This window comes from Phalangium opilio, unplaced genomic scaffold (genome assembly GCF_054372755.1).
Source record: "Phalangium opilio isolate 3A_F unplaced genomic scaffold, DU_Popi_V2 ptg000217l_1, whole genome shotgun sequence".
Lineage (NCBI taxonomy): Eukaryota > Metazoa > Arthropoda > Arachnida > Opiliones > Phalangiidae > Phalangium > Phalangium opilio.
The window spans coordinates 5,420,184-5,446,318 of NW_028324218.1; the positions used below are offsets into that span (position 1 = coordinate 5,420,184).

General features: G+C 37.5%; 3 protein-coding genes and 1 long non-coding RNA gene across 9 annotated transcripts in view; 3 read left to right on the top strand and 1 right to left on the bottom strand.

Moving 5' to 3' along the window:
• LOC149615875 (uncharacterized) lies at nt 1-26,097 on the top strand. 3 transcript variants are annotated; one of them, XR_016376051.1, is made up of 4 exons: nt 1-37; nt 1,452-1,585; nt 3,112-3,261; nt 25,920-26,097. It is a non-coding gene; the product is annotated as an uncharacterized LOC149615875 (long non-coding RNA). The 3 variants fall into 3 exon arrangements; XR_016376050.1 differs by lacking the exon at nt 25,920-26,097 and adding an exon at nt 3,416-3,807; XR_016376052.1 differs by lacking the exons at nt 1-37; nt 1,452-1,585; nt 25,920-26,097 and adding exons at nt 1,617-2,101; nt 3,416-3,680.
• The window catches only part of LOC149615876 (speckle-type POZ protein-like), a 46,195-nt gene continuing 23,884 nt past the window's right edge, over nt 3,825-26,135 (bottom strand). Inside the window, exons 1-2 of one of the 4 annotated variants that reach the window (XR_016376047.1) lie at nt 5,625-8,513; nt 3,825-5,504 (exon numbers count right to left, since the gene is read on the bottom strand). Coding sequence is in view for 1 of the 4 variants with exons in the window: in XM_089857294.1 (XP_089713420.1) it covers nt 6,059-6,640 (582 nt within the window). In the remaining 3 variants the exon portion in view is untranslated. Of the gene's footprint in view, nt 8,514-26,135 lie in introns of those variants that run through there. The other 3 variants (XR_016376049.1, XR_016376048.1, XM_089857294.1) reach the window with 3 other exon arrangements.
• LOC149615877 (uncharacterized) lies at nt 8,316-9,934 on the top strand. Its single transcript, XM_089856099.1, has 5 exons — nt 8,316-8,386; nt 8,560-8,719; nt 8,773-8,856; nt 9,346-9,713; nt 9,782-9,934. The coding sequence occupies exons 1-5, from the start codon at nt 8,316-8,318 to the stop codon at nt 9,918-9,920; spliced, it is 822 nt and encodes a 273-aa protein (XP_089712225.1). The 3' UTR covers nt 9,921-9,934.
• Nucleotides 14,739-17,993, top strand: LOC149615878 (serine/threonine-protein kinase haspin homolog). The gene is made up of 4 exons (XM_089856100.1): nt 14,739-14,755; nt 17,364-17,660; nt 17,724-17,786; nt 17,848-17,993. Exons 1-4 carry the CDS (start codon nt 14,739-14,741, stop codon nt 17,966-17,968), a joined length of 498 nt encoding a protein of 165 aa, XP_089712226.1. The 3' UTR covers nt 17,969-17,993.

Below are 26,135 nucleotides of genomic sequence, written 5' to 3' on the forward strand. Positions count from 1 at the left end.
GAAAAGTTTAGTCTCTCTCGAACGGTCGTAGTGGTTGGTAAGCTTTCGTTCTTGCAATATTTCATAATCGTAATTAGTGTAACTTTTGTTTGTAATTAGTATTTAAAGCATGATTTAGGTAAACTTAATTTGTTTATTAGTTGATAAAATACGGAATTCTTAAGGTTTTATCCGTATTTATTATGGGAAGGGCTCTGCCGTAATTAGGGTTATATATCTATTTAATTAGTATTTAAAGCATGATTTAGGTGAACTTAAAGGGAGGGTGAAGTAGAAAATCAAGTAATTTTTTATCGATTCTTCTACTAATTTTAAGACTGGTCAGTCTGCATAGTGAAACATTCAGGAAATACTTCGGAATGATTTTAAAATTCAAATTGGGCTCAGATTTTAAGGATAATTTTAAAGAAAGACGTCTGACCAATCGCGTACGGCCCTGCCTTTTCATTAACAAAATTCTCGTGGCACGCTCCATGTCTCGCGCCACGATTATCACGTCGCGCGCGAATTTTATCAAATCTCGTGATAAATTTCAATCGAGACGGACTGTGCCACGAGAATTTTGTTAATAAAAAGGCAGGGCGTTACGCGATTGGTCGGAGGACCTTCTTTAAAATTATCCTTAAATTTTGAAACTAATTTGAATTTAAAATCATTCAGAAGTATTTCCTGAATGTTTCACTATGCAGACTGGTCTTGTAATTAGTAGAAGAATTGATAAAAAATCACTTGATTTTCTACTTCACACTTTAATTGGTTTATTAGTTGATAAAATACGGAATTCTTAAGGTTTTATCCGTATTTATCATGGGAAGGACTCTATCGTAATTGTAGTGACAAGTCTTCCTTGCGGCATGTTTTATAAATTATAATTTCATCAGCCCGCCCGGGGGGGGGGCTCCCCCTAACCCCAAAGCCCCATTTTCTTGGGTACCCGGGGCTCCCCACTCTATAGGATAGGCAACTCCCTATCTCGAACGACAGCTTATTCTGTATATACTCTGTTACAACATCGGTTGTCAGCACGCGCAAGCCTAGGTCTCTATGTAACCTAGGTATGTGCGTGCTGACAAGAGACAATAAACTTCAGGATTTAAAATATTCACGAGTTTTTTTAGCTCGAGTGCACGGACCTCTAGGCCTTAGTTTCAAATGCACGTGAAATTGCCTACAGACTACTACACGTATTTGAAACTAAAGCCTAGAGATCTGTGCATTCGAGCTAAAAATATTCGCGGATATTTTAAATCCATCCTGAAGTTTAATGTCTCTTGCCAGCACGCGCAAAGCTAGGTTACATAGAGACCGAAGCCTAGCTGATCTGTACTTCTAACTAAGTAACTTGTCGCCCACGTGGATTGTAGCGAGTCTCGCTTTAAGTCTATTATTGGCCTACAATTAATTTTTTCTTAAAGTCATCTGATTATTTGAATGTATTTCTTTATTTTCAGAATGGGGAAAAGTCTCCAAGTGATAGCCTTTCTATCTGGTCTCTTTGACATGAACAGCATCTAAACCGTTCTTATAGTGATGCCAGTTTCGCTTATCGCCGCATCGCGAACTGGGAAGATGAATTTGATAAATGGTATTGTTGTTACGTAAATTTTTTTCTGGTTTTGGCGCCATCTAGTGAGCTTGCGTAATTTTAACCCTGATGTCAGTGAGGAAATCGAGGTTTCAGACGACGGTGGGGAATTGCGTTTAATTTCGTTTCAACGCTAGATGGCGCGAAAAGCCTTGTTTAAAGGGAGGGTGAAAAGGAAAATCTAGTTTTTTCTGTTTTTTTTTTTTTAAATCGAGATTCTTCTAGGCCTACGTATTATAAGAGCAATCTGTCTAGTGAAACATAAGGGAAATACCAGCTCCGAATGATTTTAAAATTCCGTTTTATGAAATCTCTAGGCGATAATTTTCATTCGACGCGGAGTGAGTGTGGTCTTACTGGTCAGAGGCGCTCATTTAAAATTTATTTATTTAAATTCCAAACTAATCATTCGGTGTTATCTCACGGATGTTTCACTATGAAGATTGTTCTTACGACATAAAATATAATCGCTTTATTTCGAGGCTAGATGGCGATAGACTTTTTCGCTCTCGTTTCGTAAGTTACGGCTTTAAGTAAAATCAGGGATAGATAGACTTTTTTAAGACGGAATGGGTAACAGGGTTATTCGGGTGCGCGTCCTAGTCCACGACCCCCTTACCCGTGACGGAGGGGTATGAAAGAAGAGGCGGGTCTTATTTTCGTTATGGCGTTGTATGTATATCCGGGTCAAGTAAACGTCGTCTGCCCGTCGTCTGCCCATTCGTCTGCCAAGTTGGAATGGGCTCGGATTGTAATTTTTGAAATAACATTGTTTAAAAATGGAAGTTACACAAGACTTAGGGCTTGCAACTGAAAAAAAACGGGGAAGACCCAAGAAAATTAAAAGTGAGTTAGAATTGAGTAAAAGTCTTCATAGATATTACAGCACGAACAGGTTTTAACCAAACACTAAGCTCACAAAACTCCTGACCATTGACTAAGCCTTGGTTGACTTCATCAAATTCGTTTACAAAATCATGAGGATAGTAGAAATGATTGGCTTAAGAAAGAATTAGCGAACACTTTTCACCTTTACAGATGTACTCCAAATCCAAAACACCGGCACCAAATTCACTAACAACCTTCTTAATTGCTATTAAAAACAATTCCCGAATAATTACCTGGACCCTCGCATTTAGACGGCTCCATTTTGAACCCCTGTGAAGACGCTTATCTGTACAACCATAGCCCACTCGATCCGCGCTCTATAGCTATAGCGCGAGCAGCTTGTGTCGTGACGCGCGTGATCGAGTGGGCTATGGTACAACGCAAGAGGGGTCGTAGTCATAGCGACAGAGTTAAACAGGAATTACGTATTTTTGGCCCTCCCCGTCAGCAACGTCACCAATACGTAGTTTTTGTGAGCCAATAAGATAATTTAATTTTTTGGTTACGTGTTGAAGGAAGGGACTATATACTCGTCTATGAGTCGGACTGAAGTAAAGGCCAAACATTGTTTATTCCGTCTTAAAAAAGTCTATCTATCCCTGGTAAAATCTAATTCAATTCCATCCGTGTTTCTATAGGTGCCCTAGTTTGGCAGTTTATAGCTATGACGATAGTGGCTCTGCGACCAGGAATCGCAAAGAAAAGCGGGTGTGCTTTTAACCAGTTACGGGCGTCTGGTCAAATCCGTCGAAAAGCTTGGCTCGTACGATGGAAGACCGTTTAAATGGGTAATAATTATAGTATTTCCCTAATTGGGAGCCGTAGAACTATCTCGGTTGTGACGTCAGCGCGACGGCGAAACATGGCCTAAATTAGCCAGAAATATCTAGAAATCATTTTTAATATTTATGAAATTTCATTGTTTTATTTTTTTATTTTTAGGACTACCTCATTTTGGATGAAGGTCACAGAATAAAAAACCCAACGAAATCGACCGAAGCCGCTCATAAAATTATTACTTGTTATTTTATTATTTTATTTATATTTTTTAATTCTTTTACTTGTTATTTTATTATTTTATTTATATTTTTTAATTCTTTTACTTGTTATTTTAGTATTTTATTTATATTTTTTAATTCTTTTACTTGTTATTTTATTATTTTATTTATATTTTTTAATTCTTTTACTATGGGCTTTGTACGATTTCTGCCACCAGGGGTCGTTACTGGGAACTCTAGGCACTTTCAAAAAGCAGTATGAAACGGCGATTTTTAATTTTTTTTTTATTTTACAAGTAAATTTTATTATTTTAATTATATTCTTTATTTCTTTTATCATTTTAATTATATTCTTTAATTCTCTTACTTGTTATTTTAAAAATCATATTTAAAAGAAACGAAATAAAAGTTTAATTTTGGCAATTTGTCCACGATTTATTGACTTATTAAAAAAATAGACCTGTCCATGTCCCCGTCGCCCGAGGATGGACCTGTATATGGCCCCGTATATAAACAGCAATATTTTGGAAAAGGTGTGATATTATTTGGAAAACTGAATAAATGTTTACAATAATAACAGACACTAGTTCGCATATATTTCTAATCAATTAAACCATGAACTAAATAGCGCAATCCAGACAAGAGTGCAAAATAGTTCCATTACAACTGGAGTTCCATTTTCTATGAAGCAAGGATGCGTGGGTATTATACACGGAATAAATATAAAGGCCTGTTCAGACGACACTCTTTTTCTCGCTACGCTCGCCGTGCTGAGCTCATCAGATTTTCTGGCTTCACCAGCCTCTGGAAAATGCACTGTTCACACGGCCAAAATTTTCTCATTCTTGATCTCGGCAAAGCGAGAAAAAAAGTTTTTTCTCTCTTTGCTCGTCACAGCCAATAGAGTGCTTCCGAAAATGTCGTCACTTTTTGTTGCGTAGTCTGCTACTCTGTGGAAATGTGTTTCTTCGGTTTCACTAGTTCGAATCTCTTGAAATTTTAGTGATAAGTATATTGAAGGGTTTTAAATTATCTTGCAAAGTTTTAAAACTAATAGTTCTTTTCTTAAAAATTTCCTAGGTTAGTAAATAGGTTGTGATTGTTCACAAACAAAATTTTAGTGAATCTTTAGGAAAATAACTATTCGTTTTAAAGCTTTGAACCTTTGCACGGTAATTAAAAACCCTTCAATATACTTATCACTAAAATTTCAAGAGATTCAAACTAGTGAAACCGAAGAAAACACATTTCCACACTGTAGCAGACTACGCAACAAAGAGTGACGTCATTTTCGAAAGCACTCTATTGGATGTGCCGAGCCACAGCCCACTCGATCACGCAAGTTGCACACGCTATAGAAGCCCCTTCAAACAGCCAAAAGTCAAGAATATGACCGATTAGTACTCCTTGGTCAAACGAGTCTAAGAATTAGCATTATGTCTATGGGGAAAATGCCGTTTTTTGAAGTAAAATGGGTGTAATTTCGCTTTTTGTGGATCAAATGTCGTGAAATTTTAAGAAGAGGCGCGTAGTAACGTTTTCTAAAGTCCTACAAATTTTCAAGTTTCAAGAGTGAATAGTTTTTCAGTAAAAAAATAAACACTAGGCCCAACCGATAACGTTCGTCAAAGCAGTCTAAGAATTAGCATTATGTCTATGGGAAAATGCCGTTTTTTGGAGTAAAATGGGCGTAATTTCGCTTTTTGTGGATCAAATGTCGTGAAATTTTAAGGAGAGGTGCGTAGTAACGTTTTCTAAAGTCCGACAAATTTTGAAATTTCAAGCGTGAATAGTTTTTCAGTTAAAAAATAAACACTAGGCCCAAACAATCCCGCTGATAATGTTCTTCATCAAAATACTGTATTTAAGGGCTTATTTTATTTATTATTACAATTAACTAGTCGTTAAAGCTAATTGGCAAATATGTGAAAACCAAGTACTACAAGTATTGGGGGAAAAATTATTTATTTGAATAATTTGCCCAGCGCGTTTTAAAATGGCTAGAAGTCATCCAGAGTTGAAAAAACCACAAACTGAAAGTTTGATAATTTTTAGAAAAATAACTATCAGTCCTAAGCCTTTCAAAATATTTTCTAAATTTTTAGTGTACTTTAATTTACAAATAGTAAAAACATCAGGAAGCTAGAGCTTACATTTTTCACTTTCCTATAAAAGTTTGTTCATCAACTCGACAATTCCCCCTAACATTTCAGTGCTTTTTGTCTCAAAAATCGAGACTCGTTCATGTTTTTACCAGCTTTTCCACTACACCCTCTCGAATCTCGATTCTCGAAAATACATGGGTTTTGAATTCTTTGGACGGGCTTCTATAGCGTGTGCAACTTGCGTGATCGAGTGGGCTGTGGCCGAGCAAAGAGAGAACAAAAGTTGTGACTCCTGCGGGTCACGAGACTGCGAGTTACGTCATGAATCACCTGAGTACAGACCCAGGACATAAACACCCGCGAAGAAAATATAAATTCAAATTTATTAATGCAAAAATTGGTTTTTTTATTGAAAATAACGCAAATTACAGTTGAAAATAATGAAAAATGTTTGGAAAGTGTTTAGAAATTTCAAAATATGGTTACAATAAGGCATCTTCCAAAAAGCTTGACAATAATTTCTTAGCCAATTGAGGTTCAATATTTTGCCATTCCGCGGTTTCCTTAACCTTTTCGTATTCAAACTGAACGAAACTCCTCGCCGATATTTTCGCTTCGCCCAAATCATGCTTTTCTGCCAACTGCAAAATTTTCACGACGTTATCAATGTCAATATTCTGAATCATAACAAAAGCGCACATGTCCTTTAACTCCTCCAAGATGCACAAACTAGCAGCTTCTACTAATTTAGCGCAAGTCTTCTCGATCCCATTCGGCATTTTTCCAGTGTAAAGGTACTGCAACAAATCTTGCACCGTCTCGCCGTCAAAAATTTCTACCCAATCAACGACCTTCTCTCGACTCTCTTCCATATCCAATTCAAACATGGCGCGAAAATACTCTGACTTTGAAGAGAGGACAAACGTATGGCAGGGGAAGTTCTTCCACTTGGTTTTGATGGTACAGTCGGTTAGGATACCATTGTTGAGCATACGTTGGCGCGAATCAATCAAGCGGTTGTACAGTTCAGTTACCCTTGGCTTCTTATCGTAACAGGACCCCATATTCAAGACGCACGTCAATATTTTACAGCCTTCGTTGATTAAGAAAGATTTGGAGAATTGGAACCAATTGTGAACAGGCAATTCAGTAGTCGTTTCGGTGGACCATATTTCATCGCTTTGTTCATCTAAAACGCTCAATTTGCAATATGCCTCCCCGTACTCCTGATCCGTATCACTATCATGGATAAAGAATACGCGTGAGGAAATTTGTTTTCACGCTATAGGATCGGCAACTCCCTATCTCGGACGACAGCTTATTCTGTATATACTCTGTTACAACATCGCGCAAAGCTATGTCTCTATGTAACCTAGCCTTGCGCGTGCTGACAAGAGACAAAAAACTTCAGGATCTTCAGGATTTAAAATATCCTGAAGTTTTTTAGCCTCTTGTCAGCACGCGCAAAGCTAGGTTACATAGAGACCTAGCTATGCGCGTGCTGACAACCGATGTTGTAACAGAGTATACACAGAATAAAAAACAAATTTCCTCACGCGTATTCTTCTTTATCCTTGCTTCTAGCTTTTCCAGTTAATTTGAATTCGTAAAGTCCGTCCGATACTACTTTCGATTCGATAGTGAATGTCCAGCTGTTCAAACCGGCCCCAGCTAGGGGCACCAAAGCATCGCGTACCGTGACACCTTCCGCAACTACATATTCCAATACCAATCGAAGTTTTCGAATCAACAGTGGGCGATCTGAATCATAGACGGACATTTCGACGCTTCTTGAATTCTTTTAGAACAACCGACTCCCGAAATGATCTTAGGCTCTACTAACAACGAACAACTGCACTCTCTGGGGCCGGCTGCGAGCACTTATAACGTCGGTCGCCACCCCTAAATTAAAGCTCGAACCTTCGAGTCCCAGGGCCGGAAATAAGCACAGGACACTGGACATTGTCCAATAAAATTTTAAAATTGCCCATAACTTTTTAAAAAACTAAGGGGGTCACTGGACATTTTGACCAATAAATTTTCCGAAGTTTTGATAGCTTGACTATGAAGATGCGACACTATTTTAGCACACTCCAGTGGACAATGTCCAATAAATTTTCCAGTCAAATGGGGGGTCACTGGACACATGTCCTATAAGATTTTTCTCTTATTTCCGGCCCTGCCTTCGACCCGTCTTCTTGGGAAGTTACGAGCATTTTACTACCCCCCCCCCCACTGGGAGCCACAGGTGTTTTTTAACGTGATAATGTAACAGAAGAATATACCATTAATTTCATAAGAAAAAGGAACACGTTTCGAACTAATTTTTTAACCCGATTTGTCCCAAAAATTAAAAAGTTTTATTATGTATAAAGTTTACGTACAGTTTTTTATGTGGCGAGTTCCTCCCATTTCTAAAAGTCCTTGATGTTTCAGAGGTTCGTTGTCTGCGTTAAACACGTGCAATAGGAAGTGGCAATAGGGAGAGGGCGTTTGTCAGGGAGGGAAAGAACATTCGACGTCATTTTATACCTCTACTTAGGGGAGCGTTTGTAGGCGCGATACTGAAATTCCCCCGTTAGGGGGATGGAATCGAGGTAAGAGAAATAAGCCTATGACGTGGCAAGAATGGGTTTGCCCTCTCCCTATAGACCTTTTCGACGTAAAACGTAAAGGTGTTAAACACGTACAATAGACGCGTACGCGTGTGGCAATAGACCTTTTTCGACGTAATAAAGGATGTGGGAGACTGGGAAACTCGCACTGCCTCTTGCGGTGCTTTTTGGGGCGAGGGAAATAGCCTACTACGGGTAGCCTAACCCATAGGATGTGTTTTCTTTTCTTATGGAATTAATGGTCTATTCTTTTGTTACATTTTCACGTTAAAAAACATCTAAGGGATAATAATACGTGGCTCCCAGTGGGGGGGGGGTAGTAAAATTCTCGTAACTTCCCAAGAGGACGGGTTCAAACTTTAATTTAGGGGTGGCAACCAACATTATAACAGATCGCAGCCGGCCCCAGAGAGTGCAGTTGGTTTAAGACCATTTCGGGAGTCGGTTTCTAAAAGAATTCAAGGAGCGTCGAAAGACTTTGGCATCCGTCCTAGCCGTGCAAAACCCAAGGATGTTGCGAAAGTAAACGTAAGATCAGCGTGTGAAGGAAACAGAATTGAATAAATAATAAATGTTTGTAGGTGGTCAGCGCCGAGAAAGTTGAACCGAAGAAAGCGGAACCGGACCCAGCGATTCCAGCGAATCAACAAAAAGCTGATTATCAAGTAAGGTCCACGCCCTCCCATGTAAAATCAAAAACAAATCCAAATAACAGGAATGAGGGAATTCAACTTGCCTTTGAGCCAACTGGACGATAAATATTAGCAGTCACTCGCGGTATGCTTGGGGGAGGGGGGGGGAATCCCCTTTCAATACTGTCATAAGTTTGTAAGATATCGTCCGTAAGTATGACGCTTCCTATACTCCGTAATGCTAGAGACAGACTTACAAGTGAGAGCTAGTTCGAGGGAGAACGACGGAAGCGAGAATTATTGACTACACTCGGTGGTTAATTTCGCAGGACTTCCATCTTCCTATATTTAGTCTGCATTACTAAGCCCCATTTGACAGCGCCTCACCAGGCGTCGCTCTACCTGAATCTATGACTTTTCACCTACGTCGAAGGCTTTCATTAACCCCTCCATTTCCTAATTACTTTCTGTTATTTCGACGCTAAATTTGGGATTTAATAATCAACCACTTTTTTATTCTAGGATGAAACGATAATACTAGACGTAAGTCTTGTACTAGACGCTCCCGCGGCCGAAGCTCCCGCGGCCGAAGCTCCAGCGGCCGAAGCTCCCGCGGCCGAAGCTCCCGCGGCCGAAGCTCCAGCGGCCGAAGCTCCCGCGGCCGAAGCTCCCGCGGCCGAAGCTCCCGCGGCCGAAGCTCCAGCGGCCGAAGCTCCCGCGGCCGAAGCTCCCGCGGCCGAAGCTCCAGCGGCCGAAGCTCCCGCGGCCGAAGCTCCCGCGGCCGAAGCTCCCGCGGCCGAAGCTCCAGCGGCCGAAGCTCCAGCGGCCGAAGCTCCAGCGGCCGAAGCTCCAGCGGCCGAAGCTCCCGCAGCCGACGCCGCCATTAAACCGTAAGAATCAAGTTTATTAGGTAATATTGTATAACAGTTGCGAAACAATTTTATTCTCTCATTTATAGTTTCACCAAGCGGAGGTCTGTATGTTCAAAACGAAGGGTAGAGTCGTCGAGCGACGACTCTGATTCCAAGCTTCGCCAATATAATAAAGCTCTCTTAATTTATTTATTATTAACTATTATTTTATATTTTGTATTTTAAAAATGTATTTATTTATTTGCTATTATTTTGTATTTTAAAAATGTAGTTATTTATTTGCTATTATTTTGTATTTTAAAAATGTAGTTATTTATTTGCTATTATTTTGTATTTTAAAAATGTAGTTATTTATTTGCTATTATTTTGTATTTTAAAAATGTAGTCATTTATTTGCTATTATTTTGTATTTTAAAAATGTAGTTATTTATTTGCTATTATTTTGTATTTTAAAAATGTAGTTATTTATTTGCTATTATTTTGTATTTTAAAAATGTAGTCATTTATTTGCTATTGTTTTGTATTTTAAAAATGTAGTTAAATATTTGCTATTATTTTGTATTTTAAAAATGTAGTTAAATATTTGCTATTATTTTGTATTTTAAAAATGTAGTTAAATATTTGCTATTATTTTGTATTTTAAAAATGTAGTTAAATATTTGCTATTATTTTGTATTTTAAAAATGTAGTTAAATATTTGCTATTATTTTGTATTTTAAAAATGTAGTTAAATATTTGCTATTATTTTGTATTTTAAAAATGTAGTTATTTATTTGCTATTATTTTGTATTTTAAAAATGTAGTTAAATATTTGCTATTATTTTGTATTTTAAAAATGTAGTTAAATATTTGCTATTATTTTGTATTTTAAAAATGTAGTTAAATATTTGCTATTATTTTGTATTTTAAAAATGTAGTTAAATATTTGCTATTATTTTGTATTTTAAAAATGTAGTTAAATATTTGCTATTATTTTGTATTTTAAAAATGTAGTTATTTATTTGCTATTATTTTGTATTTTAAAAATGTAGTCATTTATTTGCTATTATTTTGTATTTTAAAAATGTAGTTATTTATTTGCTATTATTTTGTATTTTAAAAATGTAGTTATTTATTTGCTATTATTTTATATTTTATAAATGTAGTCATTTATTTGCTATTATTTTGTATTTTAAAAATGTAGTTAAATATTTGCTATTATTTTGTATTTTAAAAATGTAGTTAAATATTTGCTATTATTTTGTATTTTAAAAATGTAGTTAAATATTTGCTATTATTTTGTATTTTAAAAATGTAGTTAAATATTTGCTATTATTTTGTATTTTAAAAATGTAGTTAAATATTTGCTATTATTTTGTATTTTATAAATGTAGTTATTTATTTGCTATTATTTTATATTTTATAAATGTAGTCATTTATTTGCTATTATTTTGTATTTTAAAAATGTAGTTAAATATTTGCTATTATTTTGTATTTTAAAAATGTAGTTAAATATTTGCTATTATTTTGTATTTTAAAAATGTAGTTAAATATTTGCTATTATTTTGTATTTTAAAAATGTAGTTAAATATTTGCTATTATTTTGTATTTTAAAAATGTAGTTAAATATTTGCTATTATTTTGTATTTTAAAAATGTAGTTATTTATTTGCTATTATTTTATATTTTATAAATGTATATAATTGTTAAGAGTACTTATATACCTAAAAATTAATTATACTTCCATTTAAAAACATGGAATAATTGACAGACTAATTTTTAACTCTGTTACGAAAACCTATTCGAAAATTGGGGTCATTGTGGTGAAACAAGTGCTTTTTTGCTAATTTACATAAAACCAGAAGAAAAGAAATTTCTTCTGATAAAACTAATATTAGTATAATAATATCAGTTTTAACGTTTTTCATGTACAGTATTACAATTCAAATATAAAATCATATATAATAATAATATATAATATATTACCCTTCAAAGTAATTAGTCAGCACTTTCAAGATTGTATCGCGTCTCAATTTTAATACTTAACGCAGACAAGTGATATTAGCACCACGTGAACTGCAACTTCGATTATATATTCCGCAACGTAACGTTTAACATTAGGGCATAAGTATCGTTACATCAATAAGTGTGCCACTGAATAGTAAGTAGTGTCTTCATTTCAAAAAGCGATATCGAAGGCAAAGTTTCACAACAGTGTCTTTCCTTCTTAGTTATATCAGGTATAGATTTAATTTTAGAAGTAGGAATGGAGAACGGTTACTATTTCCCTCCCTCCAACCAACACGTAACGAAAAGTTTAAATTATGTTATTGGCTGCTCACTTAAACTACGTTTTGACGACGTTGCTGACGGGGACGGCAAAAAATAGTGACGTAATTGATTTCTACCGCTGTCGCTGTGACCCGCTTCTTCTTTCATACCCCCGTCTCGTGGAATGGGGTCTGGGACTTTGAAGCGCGCCCAGATTACTCTGTTCTCCATTCCTGCTTCAAAAATTAAATCTATCCCTGCTAGGAATTAAACTTATCATATTTATGATATTATGTCACTTATGGATGGTTAACGGATATTCTTTAATTTAGGAGAAGGCGGAACACTTGATTAATTTTATTTGTAAAGAGGAGAAATTTAACCAAGCAGACGACAAAGATCAAAGGTAAAAACCAAGAAGGGATATTTAGTTTATTAGGGCGAAGGTATAAATTCGCGCCACATTTCCATGCAGATTTATCTCCAGTCCAAACGTAGACGTGTCCGGAGTTAATCCCCGCCGCCTCTAAATTACAACCAGCATCTCATTGGTTCTTGAAAACTCGTGCACGTCAGCGCGAAGCGAATGAGAAAAAAATTACAGTCATATTTTCCGACTGAGGAGAGGCGCAATAGCTCGGCCTCCTTTTACGTCCCCCCTTGTATTTTGAAAGGGGGACTGGGACTATGGCGCGCCCAGTTACCCCTATGGGTGGGTTGTGGTAATATAGAGATCCTTTTAAGCTAAAAAATAACGATAACGAGAGCGAAAACTCCGGCCACAACTACTATTACTACTACCAGCTCGTTAGTTTAAATACGCAACTAAATTAGCTCAAAGAGAGCTTAACATCGTGTATCATCATCATGGCGCAGTTGGTAGCACCTGTGAATGCCGGTGCATAAAAGTTCAATCTTCGAAGATGGGCAGTATCCCCTGTAGGATCAGTGCCCGATGAAGTTCGTGGTCTCATACCGTTGTTATATTTTTATAGTTAATTTTTAATTCAAATAAGATTTAGTCTACAAAATTAGAAATTTTATATATGTATGGGGGAAAAAAAAATCTGGAAAACTCGGGGAAAGCGGTTTTCCAAAAGTTGTACGAACACTGATAGTTTAGTGTTATATGTATATGAGAATTATTTTCCTTATATTTTTCTATAAATACAATTTTTTTTCTCCTGTAAAATCCTATTTTTCTTATGAGGAATTTTAATTTTTGGCTGGGCTCCCTGAAGAGTGGAAATTTTCCTTTAACCAATGTACATCAGAGGATAGGGGAGGGCGTAAAAAGGTAGTAAGGTAAAGTTTTAGTACAGAGTTCATTGAAAGAAAGTGCGCGATATTATGTCAAGAATTAATTTGATTATGTCTTATTGTTTTGTGAATTGCGTAAAGAAGATCCTTTCGTTCGAAGCGAGAATTTCACCTTACTCTAATTTCTTTCCGGTACTCCCCTATACGAATCCTGAGATATGCCTAACTTCCGGCCATATGGAATAAGGCGGAAAAGTAATTGAGGTAGTTCATAGATTCGAGGTAAGAAGGGACGCCTGTTGGTGCGCTGCTGTCAAAGGCTTAGTACAGATGAAATAGGAATCGAGCGGAGGTAGTCAAGTAGTGTCATACTTATGGAACATATATCTTATAAACTTACGTTAATACATATAAAGGCAAACTTCTGGACTGGTAAATAAACGACTCAAATTTTCTTCTTACCCGAATATAAATTTTTATTAAGTTTTATATCGCGTTACGTGAATTACGTGTTATTTGTCACGAAAAACGTGAAACTTTTCAATTACTTTACTTATAATTATACAATGAAAGTTTTAAACTATTTACAATTTTAGAAGAGAACATTGAAATCTATCAAGTATTTATACATAATGCAAAGTATTATAATGCGAAAGTCGAGACTTCCGGCAAGGCAAGGTACATCGGAACTAGATTCTCCGTTTGGCAAACCATTCTTTCTGGAAAAATTAAAAAGGCTTCGGGTTTCCCCAAAGTATTTGGAACCCTTTGAAAGGGAAGAAGTGGGGTTGGATAACCCGGTGATTTAACTGTCAGGCAAAGACAGACAAGTAGCTAGAGGTAGGGTTATGAACATTTTCCTTAATTACTCGGCTCCTGTTTACTAGATCTCTACGTTTTTTGTATCGTTGGATGGGGAGCAAATAGGACTATAACATACTCAAAGGCCATCCCTGTATCTATAGTAGAACAAGAGTTACGAGCCTTGAAAGTTTAGTGCAAAGTGACATTCTAACTATAAGTGAGACGCTACCCAAAATTGGGCATTTTCCTTAATTACTCGGCCCCTGTTAACTCGATCCCCACGTTTTTATTATCGTTGGATGGGGGGGGGCAAATAGGACTATAACATACTCAAAGGACATCCCCGTATCTCTAGTATAAGTTAAACCATGTTGAAAAATCTAAAAATGGAAATAACAAATTGGATTTGACTTTGAGAAGAGGAACTTAATTAAACTCGGCAATTCATACGTGATCTCTATTTTAAAAGAGATAACTAAATTTTAGGATAAATTTGACGCAAAACTTGTATAAAAATCCAAAATATTGGGCATTTCGTGAAATTAAAACTTCTGCGCTGGGCTCAAAACATGGAATCTGGGGATTGCTTCATTTATAGACCATGAAATAAAACCCTTCAAAATTTTCAACGGTCAAAGCTAGTACTACATTGCATGCTGGGAAATAAGGTTTTTTTTTCATATGCCCCCTTGCACATGCGCGAGCGGTATCAGAAAGACCAGGAAGTAAAATGGACGGAGTTGTAAGGTAAGGAAATAGTTTTTATAGTTCCATTTCAAAATAAAAATTCTGGATTTGGTAACGAGTGCGTGGAGGGTAAATTTAAAATTATTTTCAATTGCAAAACTTCAAGCACTATACAGACTAAAGAATCTATTCTATACCATTCTTGGGATTTATATTTTGAATGGGCCAAGGCTTAGTAATGTATATACTAACTAGTGCTATGCTTATATGTTTAGAGCTTGACACAACATCGTGAACCACCTTTCACACTCATTTTGATATTATTACCTCTCCGAGTGACGTATGTCACGGAGAGGTTCTAATTTCGACGTGTCTGTGTGTGTGTCTGTCTGTCTGTCTGTCTGTCTGTCTGTCTGTTGTTATTGACTTACACCCCAGGGGACCGTGTTCGCAGTTTCCGAATTGAAGCAAATGTGTTCGCTATTTCCGGACCGTATTCATAGTTCCCGGAAATTTCAAAACTTGAATCTATCCACAAATCAACTGGCCACTATTACTTCATCTGACTAGTCAATTGTCTATTCTACATGAATACCAATCTGTACTTATTGGCTTCAAACACCACCATTTTGTGGTCTTTGTCCATTCCACATAGACACCAGTCTGCACTTACTGGCTTCTATCACCATCATTTTCCGGTCTTTGTTTTTGTCCATCCCACATGGACACCAGTTTGTACACCTGGCATCTAACACCACCATCTTCTGGTCTTTGTTTTTGTCCATCCCACATGGACACCAGTCTGTACACCTGGCTTCTAACACCACCATCTTCTGGTCTTTGTTTTTGTCCATCCCACATGGAGACCAGTCTGTACACCTGGCTTCTAACACCACCATCTTCTGGTCTTTGTTTTTGTCCATCCCACATGGACACCAGTCTGTACACCTGGCTTCTACTCCTTAAGGTTAAGACATACGCGGCGATCGGCCAGGGTTACGAGAAACGTCCGGCCTCCCAATGGTGGGGCTTCCACCAAAGGTTCACGCAATTGCGCTGTTCTTATCCATAGCTGCGATTCGACACCCTTATATACTACCTATTTGATGAAGGCGAAGCAACCGGCGTATGCTTCATTTCAAACGCCAATATTAGTCAAGTCTCTCAAGAATGTTTAATTGTTCTTTTTCAAAACGATGTAACGTTCAATAAGGCGAATAACTAACGAAGAAAATATTAAATATTAATTATATTTATTTTAATATTTAAGATAATCTTGTTTCTCAATTCAAAATTAATACGGAAAGAGTTAAAAGCAGTCTATGTTTTTGTCTGTATGTGTCCGTCCGTTGTTACAGTAGTGCGCTGCGTTAGAAGTTCGTTTTGTTTTGATGTGTAAAGAAACCATAATATTCCCTTTATCCTTAATATAAAGTGAATATGTGGAAATATTTTTCGTAATTATGATGCATTTAGTACTTTTGTAGCTTTAAAGCTCTATTTCATTTTGATATTCCAAAGATTTTTTTAATATTATTATTTAAAATGGATGTTTATATATTACTTAAGCTATACTACATCTGTTTATAGCATAATCCTTTCTAAAATCACAGTGAATACAAGCACAATGCTGCTATGTTGGTCAAATGACCTCTTATTTGTCAATAGGCCTAGTGAACCAAAAAGTAAACGTTTGGGTTTGGTTTTCGTTTCTGTATGCAGAGACATTAACGGTTCAGAGTGAGCCGAAAGTTAAATACACTTTTAAATAATTAGGCTTAAATTTTAGTATCATGGTGGAAATCTGGGCCGCGTTCAGCAGAGCCCAGCGTTGCTGAACGCGGCCCAGGGATTTTGTTTTTGAATTTTGACGTTACGGTGCTTAGCGCTGAGCTAGCGCGGTCTTCAAAGAAAATAGTCGGCTTTTTGGATAACGTGACGTAAAACGCGTAGTTCTCAGCTTGGCGAAAAAACCTATGGAGGAATTAATACAAATAGCTCTATGGGACTATAGCTATTTAATTGGCGTGAAACCAGTTGATCACGCGAGAATTTTAAGAGATATGTTAGTTTCTAATTTTAGTTATAAAAGTTGTTATCTTTCTCTATAAATATGTTATCCTACAATTTTTGTTAAGCCTTGGTACCTTGCACGCTTTATTAGGCTAGCGTCATTTATAAAACGCCGATGACCCGTTTTTCCCCCATCGGATGATTTTAATGTGTACAAGTATATCATTATTGGATGTAAAATTTCGTCTGATTTACAGTAAATTTGCTATGCTTTGTATACTGCTTTAATATTTCATAAATTTTAACTTAAGAAACATTTCCATATCTGGGTAAATAAGTTTGTAAGTAGTCGTCTTGACTCGGAGAGGTAATATTTTGGTTTTCCCAACTTGTATTAATTAAATTAGACCGATCACTGATAGTATGAAGTTTAATTTATAATAACTATGAAAAGACGCTAAGCCTAGGTCTGAAAACATTCTAAATTGATGAAACAGACGATTGTTAGCCTATGTTCCCAATAAAAATATATTATTTTACTCTCTAGATAGCACCAGCATCGTAACAAGTTTCACCCCTCTTGCAGCCCCTTTTAGGAAAAAAACCTTTTCGGCCTCGCGCGACGGACCAACTTGTTTAGTTTATTTCATGGTAGCGCCGAGAAAATCGGCGAAGGTTCCTTCGCGAAAGTTTTCAAAATTAAAAGTGGACGAGAGGATGAAGTTTTGAAAATTGTCCCTGTTGATGGGCTGAACCCATCAGGAACTAAGCAACTGGGGCTAGAATTAGCTAGCGCCAAGAAAATAGGCGAAGGTTCCTTCGCGGAAGTTTTCAAAATTAAAAGTGGACGAGAGGATGAAGTTTTGAAAATTGTTCCTGTTGATGAGCTGAACCCATCAGGAACGAAGCAACTGGCGCTTGGCCAAATCCTTTCGGAAATAATAATTTCCAAGTAAAATTTACTTAATTAGTTACGCTACTGTTAATTAATTAAGCAACTGTTCGGTTTTTTTAGAGAAATGAATGGTATTATGGAAAACAAATTAAATATGGCTCCGATTTTCTTAAAAGTCAAACAGTAGGTTGTACATTATGTCTTTATTACTGAGGTGTGATTTTTCGCAATTTATTTCATTTAGAATCTCATACGCTGAAGGGAGCTATCCAAATGAACTATTGAAAGAGTGGTCAGCGTTTTCCAAAAACAGGGAAGACGCTATAAATGAAGACCCAAGTGAGTGTCGTAAAACTCGTCCTTAATTGAACCTGCCAAAACCACCACCACCACCACTAAGAAGACCACAACTAGACCTGGACAGTCCAAAATGACGGAGAATGAACACTCCGAAGACGTTGGTGCGGTGGACGCACCAGCTGCTAAAAATTTTAAGCCGTTAAAACAACCTGGTGAAACAACGGCTTCAAAGACGGCAACTGAAACTGGAAGGAAAGGCAAAGAAGGACTTGCCACTAAGGCTAGCGCAACGAGGGTAAGTAGTTCTTTTGACATTGTTTGTTAGCGTATACATTCTACAACTTTTGGTTTAATATTATTTTAGGTGGAATCCGAGGGCGTAGGCTCTAACCAAGAAAACGAACCCATTAGACGTAGTGCCAGGATTAAGACTATGTCCAAAGCTAAGGCTTCCTTACAGAAAAAACGCCTCAGCTCTGCAAGGCTCAGCGCACAAGCTTTTCGCTTAAGCAGAACATGGCGTATTGTACAGTAAATATAAAAAAATCCATATTGTAAATACGAATGATAAAAGTACAAGCCAAAAATAAATAATAATTTAAACTATTCGCTATTAATTGGCAAAAGCCATCGATAATGGTATCGGAATACCAACGGTCAGGGTTATCGAGTATTTCCACATCCTCTCGTGACAGAGGACGGGGTTGAGCTGGGGCGCTTTTAACCGCGGCCGGACCTCTAGGACTTCAATTTCGGAAGAATCCGACGGGGACCCTTTAGTACTTAGCAAGTCTCTTAACTTAAGAGTCGAGCCTTGCTTTTTTCGATCAACGAACTTAGAGTCGAGCCTCGAGCCTTGCATTTTTCGTGTGTAGCTTTAGTTAAGCCTTGTCTTTCCTTTATATTTATTTACGGTTCCACCTTCAAGGAAATGACGAGTAACTGTAAGGAAGATTGCCATATTTTGGCCGCCCACGAGATTGTAACGGGTATGAAAAGTGTTGTTAACGTACTGCACAGATTGGACAACAAAATTACCTTGGCGAAAGACAGGTAAATTATACTAAGTTAACCCTATAATTAACTTAAATAATAAACGTATTGTGTCCCAAAGTAAAGAAAACCCACATAAATGCGGTCACTTCTCGCAAACGAGAGAATACTCTCTGTACTCAAAGTTTTTGCCGGGTAAAGAAGGAAGTTGGAAAAACGATTTTGAAATGGACCTGGAGATCTTGGAAAAGAAAATGTTGGAGAATATCGCCAGAAATTCCAATGGATCGAACTCCATTATTTGCTTAAAACGAGAAAATTTTAAGCCGTTAAAACAACCTGGTGAAACAACGGCTTCAAAGACGGCAACTGAAACTGGAAGGAAAGGCAAAGCAGGACTTGCCACTAAGGCTAGCGCAACGAGGGTAAGTAGTTCTTTTGACATTGTTTGTTAGCGTATACATTCTACAACTTTTGGTTTAATATTATTTTAGGTGGAAACTGAGGGCGTAGGCTCTAACCAAGAAAACGAACCCATTAGACGTAGTGCCAGGATTAAGGTTATGTCCGGAGTCCAAAGCTAAATCTTCCTTACAGAAAAAACGCCTCAGCTCTGCAAGGCTCAGCGCACAAGCTTTCCGCTTAAGCAGAATATGGCGTATTGTACAGTAAATATAAAAAAATCCATATTGTAAATACGAATGATAAAAGTACAAGCCAAAAATAAATAATAATTTAAAGCAATATGTTTTGTTAGGCCGCCGCCTACCTGACCTTTTTCTAATTCAACCAAGGTAATTTCCCATTTGTCATTGTCATTAAGGTCATTTTGAAGACGTCCAACGATATATCGTTTTTCGGTACGCTTATGGTGGCGAGGATTTGGGACATTTCAAAGTACGTGTATACATAGGTTCATGAGATATGTTCTGTAAGTTTGTTACACGGTTGGGCTTAGCTGTTGCCGAAGTAATTTGTAAATTTGAACATCGCGATTTGCATGAAGGCAATGTGTTGGTCAGTAGGACTATAGTCTGTCAAACGAAAGAAGAGACCTGAGAAATTTGTCCAAATTGGTGTCGCCACCATCGACCCCATAGTACTTTATCAACTTGTTTTGTTTTGTCATTAGTCGTCTGTAATATAGTCTGCTTTAAACAGATAGGCTTAATCGCAATAGAACCAATACATTTTGCAATATATATTTAATATGTTTGTTTCATGGTTTTTTACGATCATCGAGTATTAAAGAAAATAAAACAAAATTAACGACAAGACACCAGTCTTATCTTTGTTGAACTAGCATTGCAATATATTTTAATGACATAAGTTAAAGCATGAATCGTTAAAGTACTTGTCATATATTGCAAAATGTATTGGTTATATTGCGATTAAGCCTATCTGTTTATAGCAGACTATATTACAGACGACTATTGACAAAACAAAACAAGTTGATAAAGTACTATGGGGTCGATGGTGGCGACACCAATTTGGACAAATTTCTCAGGGCTCTTCTTTCGTTTGACAGACTATAGAAAGAAATACGCCAAATTTCACTTGGAAGGGAAAGAAATAAAAGCATTGACGAGCGGATGTGACGTAAAAGTCATCGATTTTACGCTTTCTAGACTCGATAAAGGTGAGAAGAATTAATTTTAAATATTGTTAACTATTAAACGTAAATTTATTTATGATTATAGACGATACGCCTGTTTAAAAAAATCTGGACGATTCGGACTTTTTCAAAGGAACTGGAGATTCGCAATACGATGTTTATCGAGAAAAGAAAGTTCGGACGATGTGAGTTTAAAATATTTCTTTGAAATTTTGCCACTCACTTAATGACAAGCTCCAGTTTCTAAGTTACCAGCGACTAACTTATGGTTGGCCCACGTATCTTACGAACTTATGTCTAAACTTATTATTCTTAGGCTTGAAGTTAGTTTTGAAATAATGGTGAAATAATATTAACCATTGTCATCGGGAGGAATGGCATGAATATAAGCCCGTGACCAACGTTTTGTGGCTAAAATTCCTTATAAAACGGCTACGTGTTCGCCACAAATACCTTTTAAAAACCGACAAAGAAACGAGCGAAACGAGGAAAAAAATTTCAATGGCCATTGAAAGTTGCCACTCAGCAAAAGAATTTGATAACAAAATTGAAAAAGACATTTGTACTTAAATAATTTCCCAAAGTAAAAAGTTTCTTCCTCACTCGAAATATCGTTGCTTTTAATACGGTTCATTATTATTTGGCATAATAAATCTGTACGATTCAGTTCAGTTCGAAAGATGGACGAGAAATTAGTGTGCCGATGTACATGAAGTGATTCTAAATAAATTGTTAGTGGTAGCGTGGATAATCGCCAGACGATGTGAGTTTAAATGTCCCACTTCGTATGGACATACTCATTATTTCGCCTATAACCCTGTTTGCCCGCTCGGTCATATTTGCCTGGGGATGATTTGGAGACGTGAATTTCAATTGAATTTTTAACATTCGGCATAAGCGCTTCCATAATACAGATATGAACTGAGGCCATTGTCCGATAGTAAGGCTGTCATCGTACCATGACGTGAAACATACTGTAGTAAGATCTTACACAGTATAGGAGCGGTAACACTTCGTGCAGGAAATATCTCCACGTACTTGGTAAAATAATCTACCATTTACCTGTCTTGTACTATAAAGGGCGGCCCTATGGATAACTCGGGGTGGTGTTTGTGAAGGATTAACCACCGGAACATGCTGAGCTAGAGAAGCATGGGGTGAAGTATTTCCAATAACCCTATGAGTCACACGAGGTGGTGTTTCGGAAGGATTGACCACCGGAACATGCTGAGGGTTGGGACTAGATCCCCGGGGAGAGTTACGAGCTCGTGGTCTAGCTGGATTATCACTTGCGGCTCCCTGAACCCTTGGCTTTGAAAAAATGAGCGGGTAAATGGAGGAAACGTGTGAGGGGGCGGAGGCGTGTATCATCCTAAGATGCAGGGGTGAAGAAGCTCTTGGCATCTGGATAGTAGGCTAAGGGGGGCCCGCGATGGTGATAAAGGGGTAACCCCCTTTGGCGGCACTCTTCCCATGTTCTTCACCAAAATGACCAACGGTAGTCCTAATTCTCTCGGCTTCAACCCTAGCCCTGGCTTGCCAGTCTTTACGCCGTTGATCATCCACGGCGTCTAAATCGGATGGTCGTAAGAAACTGCTTGACCCCGACGATTTACTCGAATTGGCCTTATGTGAAGGTCTGGAGCCTCGCCCTCGAGAACCCTTACGTTAGGAATCACAATCATTGAGGAACCGGACCATTAATTCAGAAGTACCGGAACGAGATGGCAACTTACACACTTTGCCAGGTTTTGGGTTTAATGTCAAGGATATGGGAGGCCGGGGATGTTTAGTCTGGCCAGTTGGAAGTTATTACCATGACGGGGTTGAGGAATGTTAAAACCATGTCACGGGGTATGTCGATTATATCCCACGGTAGCACCGATTTCACGGCATATCAAAAATCCCACATATCCCAAAGTTATCGTGACCGCAAATGGAATAAAATAAGGTAGAATTATGTGGTCAAATAGTATGTGGCAAATTCAAGCAAATAAGAAAGCCGATTTAGAGTAATTAAATTAAACTTATGTGCTCAATAAGACCAGGGCCCAATTTGGCGGCCCCTAAATGTAGGCTGACCTGACATACAATAATGACTCAGCCCGGTAACAATAATGGCGAGGCGACCAAGGCTTAGAATAAATGGCTGGCCGTTAATTCCCAAATCAAATCCGCCCTGAGTAAGATTATAGTCATATGATGTAACCTTACCGAAAATAGTTGACAATTCAATAAGGAAATGCAAGAGAAACAAAAACCGAGTAACGAAATTTAGTAAGATCAACTTATCGTTCGTAGATTCCTGGGTGGCCGTCAATAGTAGAGTGTTCCCGTTGTCTGCGGAACACCCTCAAAGATCCCCCCGGCCGGGTCAGGGGCTCACTGTAGGATGCTCAATATCCCACGTTGTGCAGAGGGAACACGCCGAAAGGTTCACCAACCACCAAGTCCGATAACAACATGCAAAAAATGAAGTTCACTCGGCAAAAACACAAAAGTTAAACGTCCATGTCAAACGCAAAGCCCGGAAAACGATGGCGAAAAATTCAAAAGTTAGATCTCGGCGGTGCCTCCATTTGTAACCGCGCGTTCTCACATAAACCCGAAAACACACGATTACGTAATCCATTTATTTCACATACTACTTGAATAAACTATTTACATTGTAACCGGTTACTGCACATAACTGCAATCCATTTAAACATAACATATAACTGCCCTGTTTCCCGTGCGTGCTACGTTTGAATATATCTCCTCGGGCCTCCTGCGATCAGCCAGACCCAGTCCCGGTTCTCGAGCAGACGACAGGTCTAAGGTTCAGCTTCCTGGGCCGTCTAGCGGGGATCCCTGGTATTGATTTAGGTTGCTCCACCTGGTGGTGAACCCTTGTAACGGGCTCCCCGTTACCATACAGGCTATTTACTTCTGGGCAAACACTATTTTACCCCAAAATCATTTTTGCGGAACTTTTGCTGAATTACCCCAAATTCTAAAATAGTAGAAATCTCCCATGCGTCGTCTGCTAAAACATCCTAAATGACTTATGGCTTCGCCTTCGGCTTTTCGGGGTAAATTAGTGACCGTTTCGGCACAAAAGAGTGGGGTAAAATATAAAAATACGGCCCCCACACTAAACGTCGCAATTAAATCAAGCAATCATTCAAATCCATTTCAGAAACAAAATAAGCCAACTAAACTACCCTCTATTGCCCCCAACGACACTTAAAATAATAAATAGGGTTTTTTCGGCAAGGATTGAATTTTCAATTAAACATTGATATTAATGTGAATTCTTTATTCAATCTCAATTTATAAGCTAAATCTACTCTGCCGAACCACAATCCAACGTTAATTTCAACTTAATTAAGTATAATTAACGTAAAATTCGACCAAAAACGTACATTTTTGGGACAAAAATTAAAATAACTTTTAATTGAGCTACATAATTAAGACTAAAACCAGAAGTAATATAAAAAACCTCCTTACGGGAGGGAAGTATACAACACGCCATAGGCATAACGTTAAAACACGCGAGACTCCTCGAAACGCCAAATACCATATTCAGACACTATTGCATAGACCCGTCTGCATAGTCAAACATTCAGGAAATACTTCTGAATGATTTTAAAATTCAAATTAGGTTCAGATTTTAAGGATAATTTTAAAGAAGGTCCTCCGACCAATCGCGTAACAAAATTCTCGTGGCACGTTCCGTGTTGAATGAAATTTATCACGAGATTTGATAAAATTCGCGCGCGACGTTATAATCGTGGCGCGAGACATGGAACGTGCCACGAAAATTTTGTTAATAAAAAGGCAAAGCGTTACGCGATTGGTCGGAGGACCTTCTTTAAAATTATCCTTAAAATCTGAACTTAATTTGAATTTTAAAATCATTCAGAAGTATTTCCTGTATGTTTGACTATGCAGACTGGTCTTATAATTAGTAGAAGAATCGATAAAAAATCACTTGATTTTCTACTTCACCCTCCCTTTAAAGGCGGGTTTTATTCGCTGCTATTGAGTTTATAGGTCTAAATAATTAGGCCAAAAAACAGTCGCTTACAAGAAAAGGTCACGTGTCAGGGGAAGCGTCTCATTTTTTACGAGGATTAAGTTTTTTACGAAGTTTTCTTCAATGGTAGAAATCTGATTATTCTTACTATGGAAAGGTGATTAGCTAGAGATCGACACGGTTTTTAATAAAATCCGATTTAAGAAGAAGTCGAGAATTGTCTAAGCGCACACTGCAGCGACTTCACACAGTTCGTGTGGGCTATGCTTCTGACTGGTGTCTTATCTTAGGACTGCGAGCGAAATGCCGTAAGTTTGCTACGTTTTTGAAATATAAGTTTTTTTTTTTTTTTTTTTTGTTCCTTTAATAAAAGTCGAGCTAGGGCTGAGTCAGCCATACAGCTCCCTATGAATATACGTTCTTGATGGGGAGAACTCGAATAGAGCCTAGTGGTACTACGTAAAAGTAAAGGTGTTGTTAGTTTCTCCATTTTGAAACCCATTAGACCTGAAACTGCTTTGTGTAAAGGATAATTTCGATAAATAATGAATGGATAGTTCACCAGGCGGCCTTAGTGTATAGATAAAACGGCGGGACTTTTTTCTTGGTTTTAGAGAGGGACTTGGGTAGTCTTTGATGGTAGCGAATGATATCTTGTTGTATCTTAGCTCATATTTGACTAATAGTTAAAATGTATCGTTTAACGCTGCAGGAACGGCTACTGATCGAGATTCTTTTAGGGCTACGTATTATAAGAGCAATCTGTCTAGTGAAACATAAGGGAAATACCAGCTCCGAATGATTTTAAAATTCCGTTTTATGAAATCTCTAGGCGATAATTTTCATTCGACGCGGAGTGAGTGTGGTCTTACTGGTCAGAGGCGCTTATTTAAAATTTATTTATTTAAATTTCAAACTAATCATTCGGTGTTATTTCACGGATGTTTCACTATGAAGATTGGTCTTACGATATGAAATATAATCGCTTTATTTCGAGGCTAGATGGCGATAGACTTTTTCGCTCTCGTTTCGTAAGTTACGGCTTTAAGTAAAATCTAATTCAATTCCATCCATGTTTCTAGAGGTGCCCTAGTTTGGCAGTTTATAGCTATGACGATAGTGGCTCTAGGACCAGGAATCTGCTCAAAGTGCAAAGCAAAGCGGGTGTGCTTTTAACCAGTTACGGGCGTCTGGTCAAATCCGTCGAAAAGCTTGGCTCGTACGATGGAAGACCTTTCAAATGGGTAATAATTATAGTATTTCCCTAATTGGGAGCCGTAGATCTATCTCGGTTGTGACGTCAGCGCGACGGCGAAACATGGCCTAAATTAGCCAGAAATATCTAGAAATCATTTTTAATATTTATGAAATTTCATTTTTTTATTTTTAGGACTACCTCATTTTGGATGAAGGTCACCGTATAAAGAACCCAACGAAATCGACCGAAGCCGCACATAAAATTATTACTTGTTATTTTATTATTTTATTTATATTTTTTAATTCTTTTACTCGTTATTTTATTATTTTATTTATATTTTTTAATTCTTTTACTATGGGCTTTGTACGATTTCTGCCACCAGGGGTCGTTACTGGGAACTCTAGGCAC